Source organism: Hydra vulgaris, chromosome 03, assembly GCF_038396675.1.
Source record: "Hydra vulgaris chromosome 03, alternate assembly HydraT2T_AEP".
NCBI lineage: Eukaryota > Metazoa > Cnidaria > Hydrozoa > Anthoathecata > Hydridae > Hydra > Hydra vulgaris.
The window spans coordinates 47,580,001-47,590,000 of NC_088922.1; the positions used below are offsets into that span (position 1 = coordinate 47,580,001).

At 27.6% G+C, this 10,000-nt stretch overlaps 2 protein-coding genes across 2 annotated transcripts in view; one reads left to right on the forward strand and one right to left on the reverse strand.

The window, feature by feature from the left end:
* Positions 1-55, forward strand: part of LOC124809202 (serine protease 43) — a 1,919-nt gene extending 1,864 nt beyond the window's left edge. Inside the window, exon 5 of the mRNA XM_065793465.1 lies at positions 1-55. This exon is cut by the window's left edge and continues 405 nt beyond it. Coding sequence (XP_065649537.1) covers positions 1-53 — 53 coding nt within the window. The 3' untranslated portion in view covers positions 54-55.
* The window catches only part of LOC100206533 (charged multivesicular body protein 7), a 51,964-nt gene that overhangs the window by 16,430 nt on the left and 25,534 nt on the right, over positions 1-10,000 (reverse strand). Inside the window, exons 4-5 of the mRNA XM_065793462.1 lie at positions 4,041-4,111; positions 767-829 (exon numbers count right to left, since the gene is read on the reverse strand). Coding sequence (XP_065649534.1) covers positions 767-829; positions 4,041-4,111 — 134 coding nt within the window. The remainder of the gene's footprint in view (positions 1-766; positions 830-4,040; positions 4,112-10,000) is intronic.

The following is a 10,000-nucleotide window of genomic DNA, read 5'->3' on the forward strand; positions in this document are numbered from 1 at the left end:
ATAAAATTTGGATTGAAACAATAATAAATGAAAAAACTATTAAAAGTTTTTGAAATATGTTGCCATATTAAAACTTTTCTTTTATATATGTGTGTGGGAGTGTGTGCGTGTGTGTATATATATATATATATATATATATATATATATATATATATATATATATATATATATATATATATATATATATACATACATACACACACAAATGTGTGTGTAAAACTAGTTTGTAAAAAGCATATTATTAATACCGAAAATATAAAAAAATAAATGTTAATACTTTTCCTAAACAAATAATTTTTATAGAAATTTTAAACTAACTGAAAATACAAAAATACATAAAATATAAAAAAATAAATGTTAATACTTTTCCTAAACAAATAATTTTTATAGAAATTTTAAACTAACTGAAAATACAATAAACTCAATAACTTCAATTTTTTATTTAAATTTGTTTTGCCACATATTGCTGCCAAAATTTATCACACACACACACACACACACACACACACACACACACACACACACACACACACACACACACACACACACACACACACACACAAAGAGGACCTTTTGCCAGACCTTGTCCCAAGCCTTGCAATTTACAAAAATATTAAAGAAATAGAAAAGATTTTAAAAAAAAAAAAGCTAAATAAAAAACATTTGTAATAAACATAACTTTTTATAGAACTTGAGAAAAAATCAGAAAATAAAATATTTAAAAATAATATATAAAATTATAGAAAAATGTTTAAAAAATTAAAACCTTTGTAACTCTTTTTCAGACTTTTCATTTTCAATACGAAGTTTTGCAATTGTTTTTTTTAACCTACCCAGAAAAAAATTCAAATTACAAACTTTTTATAAGCAAACAAAAGAAACTACAAATAAAATTTAGCATATATTATAAAATGAGGTTATTTAACTATGTTACATTTCGAAAAAATGATAAAAAATAATTAAAACAACAATAAGAATGTTTAAAACACATAAATTCAACTTTAAAAAAAAAATGACTATTTGCTCTCTTGCACAGAGATTTTCATTTAACATGCTCTTTTAACTTTAATACCCTTTAAACATCTGCAATAATATCCAGAACCTATTTTAAAGTTAAATTTACTGTGATTTACTTAATGGATAAAGTACATCACTAAAATTACCTACAAACTAAATTACTCACCAACAGCCCTCAGAATTAAGGTTGGCATTCAGCAATGCCGAAAATTTATTTTTTATAAAGTGTCATTATTTTTTGTTTCTTGAAAATAGGGAAACATTCTGTTTTAACACAAAGCAAACATTCTGTTTGAACACAATTTAAATACAAATTAAATTATTAAAATATTTAAATTCAAAAAAATAAATTATTCTAATTTTGTTGAAAATAAATATACTTTTTAAAGAAATGTAAGTATAAACTAAGACTTTTTTTCTATCTATTGCAAAACAATTTGAACAAAAAATTGAATAAAAACATCTATTTAAAAACCATTTGAATGAAAAAATGAATTATACTTAAATATTTAATAGTACGCTAGATTAAGTAACAAATTAGAAAAAACGCGTTATTTAATAAAATTAGTATTTTTTTGTGTTTACTTGATATTTTTTTTGTTTTGATCTTACTTGTTTTGTCTATAGATATGTAGAGAATATATTTTTGCAGAAAGAATTTTATGTTTTATGACGATAACTCTTTCATCAGTTCTAATTTATTAAATAAACAATAAAGAAAATTTGTTTTTTATTAACACAAGCTTGTTATAATAACAAATCAGCTTCGCAGTTTTTTTTTGTTATTTTATATAGCTTTTTACAATAACAAAATTAATACGCTTTAAAAATAAAACGTGGTTTAACATCAACATGGTTTAATATATTAAACAGTATATTATAACTATTTAAAGTGGTTTGAATATTAAAATATTTGCTTTTTTACTTTTACTTTTTATGTTAAGAAATAATTAAAAGTAAAATCGTAATAGTATCAAATACACTGCTTGCACATTACATTATAAGTGCAACTTAAGCATTAAATTACATTATAAGTGCAACTTAAGCATTAAATTACATTATAAGTGCAGCTTAAGCATTAAATTATAACAGTAACTTTATTTATTATTATGCACTATTATTGCAATATTACTATTTATTATGCACTAACAACAAAATTGGTACATATATATTATAAAACCAAAGACTTCTGTAAATCTTATGGCATCACAAAAAATTTGTCTAAGACGCAGTTTATAATATTTAAGAAACCTAAAAAGAAACTGCTGGATAATTTACAGATGGTTGTAGATGGTTATATAATCGATCCCGTCAAAATAGTTAAATTGTTAGAAGTAACCCTTGACTGGCATCTACCCTTTGGTCCTTATATAGATAATATTAAAAAAAATGCCATGGTATCTTGGGAGTTCTTTCGAGAGCTAGTCGGTACCTAACTCGGGACCTTCTAAGATTGGCTTATATATCTTTAGTAAGGTCTTAGATGGAGTATTCTACTGCAAATCTTGTATTTGCATCACCATCACAGTTAAAGAAACTAAACATAGTTCAAAAAATTGCTTCACAAATTATTTGCAGAGCAATTTGAGATGCTTATTCAGCCCCTCTTCCTACTAAATTAAAACTGGACTCACTAAAAGATAGAAGAGAAAAGCAGAGATTGTCCTCCAGCCTTTTATGACCTATATGGAGATTGCACTGAGGTGGAAATTCATAAAGAAATCCACTCATGTATTAAAATTGGTCAGAGACGATTTGTTGTAACTGTCCATCAGATACTGAATAATAGTTGAGCAAACTGAGAGAGAAATACAAAATAACAAAATTACAAAAAAAAAAAAAAAAACATAATATAAAAAAACAAAACAAAACAAAAAAAATACAACAACAACAGCTAAAGGAGTGGAAGAAGGATCGGTTATTTAAACCATTGTAAATAAAACTCTTAACTTAATGGCACTGTATCCAGCTCTTATCGAATATAAAAAAGAAAATATAATAATAATTATTATAATATATTATTAAGTCCCACAAAACAAGAGTTTTATGAGTTTATTCAAATATGAGAGATATTAAGTTAAAAAATAGCAAATTACACTGGGGAAGGAGGTTCAAAAAAAAAAAATTGTCATTAAATTAAAAACCAAGGAATTGTAAAAAACTTTTAATTAGGCACAAACCCATTTTGAGAAAAATGTAAGTTAAAAATAAAATTTAATAATTATTTTTTGTTTAAAGTGTAACTAAAAAGTTAAGGGAAAAAGGTAATATAAAAGTAGGAAATAAAACTTTTAGTCATCTCTCAAATATTCTTCATACTTTTAGTCATCTCTCAAATATTCTTCATACTTTTAGTCATCTCTCAAATATTCTTCATACTTTTAGTCATCTCTCAAATATTCTTCATACTTTTAGTCATCTCTCAAATATTCTTCATACTTTTAGTCATCTCTCAAATATTCTTCATACTTTTAGTCATCTCTCAAATATTCTTCATACTTTTAGTCATCTCTCAAATATTCTTCATACTTTTAGTCATCTCTCAAATATTCTTCATACTTTTAGTCATCTCTCAAATATTCTTCATACTTTTAGTCATCTCTCAAATATTCTTCATACTTTAGCAGGTAGTATTAATGAAACATAAAAAATTGTACGATTTTTGCTGCAAAATCAAATGATTCAAAAGTTTTGAAACTTTGAAATTAAGCGCAAAATGCTCAATTTTTTGCTCACATCTTATTTTCTTCACATCATATTTGCCAATATGGATTTTGCAGTAACTTATAAAATTGTTTTCAATTTAGATGAACTTGTTCTATACAAAGCTACATCTAAACTACATCTTAGAAAATTACTTAAATTTATTTAAAAATAAAGCATTTAATCCGGTAATTAATATTGTATGCAATTAGATATTGTTGAAGGGTTTATTCTAGAAAGAGAGCAATTTTATTTAAACAACATATTGAAAAATAAACACTTTAATTAAAGAATAATAATTCAAGCATAAAGCAGATTACCTTATAATGTCAAAGTCATTTTTAGAGACTGGTTCAACAAAATTTTGATTTCTATCTTTAAATTTCACTATCTCAAAAATAAAACATTCTCACAATAAATAATATTGAAATAATATATATATATATATATATATATATATATATATATATATATATATATATATATGTATATATATATATATATATATACATATATATATTTATATTAAGGTGTCCCAAAAAAAAAAATTTTGGGTTCTAAATATATTCTGGTTATATGCATAAAAACAAGCAAATTAACCAAATTTATGGTGTTAAGGACCCTTAGAAGGTGTAAAAACTAAAAAACAGGGACTTATGGATTTTTTATACGGTTTTCCACATAAATGATATTTTTCCACCTCTTTTTCATTTATTTACTTGGAATTTATAAATAAGCAAGTATGGTTTTTTTAATACTATTACAGAGATTATATATAATACATAAATTAAATCAATATAACAATAACAGTAAAATTTATGTTTTTTAGATATATAAATATATATAAATAGTAATATGGAAATAAACAATAAACTATGCAGAAGAACAAGCTGTAAAAAAAAAAACTCGAAGATATTGAAAAAAGAAATTAACAATGTGGTAGAAAACCCAAGGAGACCATTGTACCTTTTGAACAGACCCATTTTAAAGCTTCCCAAATACCAGTTGGCTACAAATGGAGACATTTTAAAAAGATATTGCCATATTATTTCCTCAAAGCAATTGAGGTATAAGTTAACAAAATAAAATATTAGTAGCTCCATGGAGAAAAGAGGGTATCAGCAAAAATGTCAACTCCCTGGTGCAAAATGTTAGACAGGTATTAAAGATTGTCTTGTCAAAGAAGTAGTAAATATCTGGTGAAGAGCGGGTTTTCAAAAAGACTTCTTGATGAAAAGTTGGACTATTTGAGTTAAGATTATAAAGCTCAACAAAAAATGGAGAAAACAAATAGATCTTAAAAAGTAAGATTTTCTTAATATATTTACGATAAATTCTTATCTTATTTTAACTGTCAACCTCTTTTAAAGTTGTAAATGTGTAAATTGTATCTTTTTTTCATATTAGATTGAACTTCTCTTCAAAAGAAAATCTTTCGATTCTCGAAACCGACAATTAAAAAACCTTCAAATGAACTTTTCGACATTGTAATAAAAATCAAAGTTGATCGCAACAGATCACCTGATGCCATTAAAGAGGACATTGAATTCTTAACCAATCAAGAGTCAACTAGAAAAATGTATATAACTGAGGATATTGACATGATTTACCAAATAAAAGTTTATTTGAAAATCATATTGTGTCTGATTCTGATACAGAATCAATAAATTTTGAGTCAAATTCATCTACTGATTCATTTTTTGATGTATCTAGAGAAGGAGATTAAAATTTCTTTGTACCATTAACAAGAAGAAAAAAAGGATCTGATGAGCTGCACCTGTCAATATCAAGGGACGGCTTGATAAAAGCATCAAGTAAGTTGCTACAAGATTTTATCTTGGTGTAAGCGGTCATGCAGCAATTCTTTCATCAATTCTAAAGCATGCAGGGCATAATTCGGAAGATACTATTTATCAAAATCAGGAACCTACAGAAAAAGATTTCATAGCATCAAAAACAAAAGGGAAGAAATTAGAAATAGCTATAAAAATGTTTTAATTGGTAAGAAACTTTTGCTTCACTTCGATGGTAAATTGTAATTAATGGGATCTTAAAAACAACATTACTGTTAAAATGGAAAGGATTGCAATAAGTGTGATGGCTCCTGAGGATGCTAATAATAGTTATATTCTGCTAGAAGTGTTCCAGGCAAATTTATCTAAAGGCCAAGACCAAGCAAAACAAATAAAAAAGATACTAAAAGATTTCGAAATTGAAAATAACATTTTTGCTGTTTGTACTGACACAACTGCTTCAAACACTGGTGCATATAATGGAGGAATCGAACTTATAAGTAGGTAAGTTATCGGGAAGCACATAATGTGGCTTTTATGTAGTCAACACATATATGAGAGACATATCAATCATTTAGTGCAAGCGCTTACAGGAAAGACTAAGACACCAAAAAAAACAACTGTTTTCAAATTTTTTAAAAATTAGTCTGAAAATTTTTAGGTATGTAATGAAGATATTCACTCATTAGACAAATTTAATTTCAACATTTTTAAAGACAATTCTTACATGCATCAGATTGCACAAGAAGCTAAAGAGTACTTAGGAAATGCCATTACACTGACAACCTTTTCCAAGATGAGAACAGACTATATAAGATTATGTGAACTAGGTTCTTTTTATTTGGGTAACGAAGCACCAAATTTCTACTTTCATCAACCCCCTGTTTGTCATGAAGCTAGATTTATGGCAAATGGGATATATTTATTAATGCTTCAACTAAGTCATAAGAAACTGAAATTTATGTCGGTGTAGGAGATAGATGTCAACAAAATTGCATCTTTTGTCGCAATATTTTACATTCCTTGATTTCTGAAGTCGTCTATCATAATCCAGGCACCATCTAATGATCTCAAAGCTATTAAAGTAGCCAAAAGCATAGAGGAAGAAGATGAAATACTAGGCAAAAGCCTGAAAATTCTCTTCTAAGGCATACATGGCACTTGGCTGAAGATGCTATAATTGTATCATTAGCAGATCCAGGTGGAACTAATGAGGAGAAAATCCTAATGATAAAAAACTCATTATCACTATCCCGAGGAAATTTGTTATTTTGAAATAAAGAAACCAGAGATTAGAGATGATATAATCATTAACCAGAACACTCATTTGCACAAATTTGTTGGTAAAAACAGCTGGTACATTTTTTTCATACTCAATCTCAATATACAAGATATGTTTTGGATTTCTGATGGAAAATTTGTCAATCTTCATTCCAGCTTCAAGTTTTTAAAAGATTTTGTCTCAAATATTCAGTGCACAAACGACTGCTCCTAAAGAAACATTTGTTTAGTGCAAGATTTCCTGGCAGACAGTCATAATGAAAATCAGAGACAAAACATCATGATGGTTGCTAAAAAGAATAGAAAAAGTGTGGATGAAGAATGAAAAAGAGTGATTTGAACAATATAACTCCTTCACAAAAAGTATTTTAGATTAAATGTAATTTTTTTTTCCACTTTAATCAAACAAAAAAAATTTTAAACTAAAATAAACTGTTTTTTCTTCGATTGTTATATTATATGTTTGATTGTATTAGTTATAATGTTATATTTTTGGGACACCCTAATATATATATTTATATATATATATATATATATATATATATATATATATATATATATATATATATATATATATATATAACTAATATATATATATATATAACTAATATATATATATATAACTATATATATATTTTATTTAGTTTTTTTTACTATATATATATATATATGTATATATATATATATATATATATATATATATATACATGTATGTATGTATGTAAATATAAATATATATTAATATATATTTATATATACTATAGTATAAATATATGTTATAGTATTAATATATAAAAATATAGCAGAATACTTATATATGCTATAGTATAAACATATTTATATATATATATATATACATATAAATATATATATGTAAATATATATATATATACATATATGTAAATATTATTATTATTATTATAGTAAAAATTCTACAATAGAAGTTAGACTTCTATGAGTCGAGTAACTAACGTGACCCGACTATAGTAGACCGACGTGAGAGAGAACGGTTCCATTTGTCGTAATTGTTTTTGAACTCGTTAACTGAATTTGAAGCAACTACCGAAGCAGGCAAAGTGTTCCATGATGACACCACTCGGTTTATAAAGAAATTATGTCTTTGAGTGTTTTTCGTTAATTCTCATTCAATTTTATGCTTGGCACCACGAAGATGACCTGCAGGTCCATCACATAATAGAGCACTTGCTTGGTTTGTCTTCTGTTGCCAGTTAACAACATTTAGTTTTTTATAAATTTTAAAAAATTGGATTACATCTCCTCTTGTTCTACGTTCAGCTAATGTGCCGAGACCCAGATTTGCTAATCGTTTCTCGTATTTCAAGTTGCGCAATTGTGGAACAAGTTTAGTAGCTCTATGTTGGACTAATTCTAATTTTTTAATGTCTTTTAGAAGAAAAGGGCACCAAATTGGTGCACAGTATTCCAATATCGGTCTTACATATGCTGTATAGAGCTTCACAAACATACTAGGATTCCATTTTTTAAAAGTTCTTCTGAGTAGGCCAAGTACAGAGTTAGCTTTAAGAATGGCATGACTAATTTGTTCTGACCATTTGAGTTTATTGTTTATTAAAACGCCCAATGTTCTCTCAACGGATACATCTTCAAGAGGAATGTGACTGCCATTATTATTCACCATTGTAAAGGGGATATCAATGTCTGTGGAACCACCATGAAACTTTAGAACCTTGCATTTATTTATGCTAAATTCCATGCACCAATGTCTTGACCAATCACATAAAATATCAATGTCTTTTTGAACAAACCCCAAGTCTGTAACTGTTTTTATTTTGACAACCAACTGGCTATCATCAGCAAATAGTTTGCAACTGTTTTTGACTAATTCTGGCATGTCATTAATAAAAAGCAAAAATAGAAGAGGTCCTATGACCGATCCTTGAGGAACACCACTCTGGACATCCATCCATTCAGATGCGAAATTTCCCAGAACGACACGCTGCTTCCTATTTTCAAGAAAGTCCTTGAGCCAGGCAAGAATATTTTTGCCAAAACCATAGCCAGCCAGTTTGTGATAAAGCAGAGAATGTGACACATGATCGAAAGCTTTGGTAAAATCTAACAAGATGAGCAATGCAGCACAGTTGTCACTTAAGGCTTCGGTAATGATATCCAGTACTTCAAGAAGATTGGTGATGCACGATTTAGATTTGACAAAACCGTGTTGATGCCGAGATAACAGGTTATGCTTAACTAGGTGTTCAGTCATGACATCACGCATTATTTTCTCCATTAATTTTCCAACTGCAGAGGTGAGGGAAATAGGCCTGTAATTTCCAGGATCAGTACGCTGACCCTTTTTGAATATTGGTGTTATATTAGCAAGTTTCCACCCAGACGGTACTTGTCCAGAATCAAACGACTTGATAAATAAGAGAGAGAGAGGCACACTGATTTCTTTGGAGCAACTTTTTAGCACTCTAGGATGGATTCCATCGTTGCCAGTGCCTTTCGAAGAGTCAAGCGCGAATAAAAGTTTTTCAATATTGCAACAACTGAATATGGAGCTTGAAACTGGAGAACAAACAATTTCAGTTCTTCGAGGAAAATTTGGCGCTTGGGAGTAAGTGTCAGGTGATGAAAATGCTTTAAAAAATTGATTATTTAAGCAGCTTGCAATAGACATTTTATCTACTAACTGCACTCCATTGTGATCAAAAAGAGATAGAATTTCACTTTTACAAGACTTTTGGCTATTTATATAAGAGTAAAACTTTTTTGGGCAAGACTTACAAGCAGAAATGACTTCATTCTCGAACTTTAGTACAGCATCAGCAACAAGCTTTTTGACCAGGCGATTTTGTTTGTTATATAAGACTCTAATATAATCCTTCAATTTCCTTGAAGAACAGCGTAGCTTCATAAATAGTCTAAATTTTTCTTTAGTCGCTGCTTTAATAGTAGAATTAAACCATTTTGGATCACGTTTTTTCAAACTAAAGGACATATTGTATTTAGGAATGTGATGTTCAACCAATGAAATGTAAATGTCTTTAAATAGTTCAAAGCTTTCATCTGCTGATTTATTTGTAAATAATTTCGGCCAATCAATCATTTTTAGACCCTCACTGATGGCATTAGTCACCTTTATCATAGATGTAATTCACTTTGTGATGACTAATTGTTTTGGTCGATGTTTTAAGTCTAAAATCCCATAAAAGTGAATT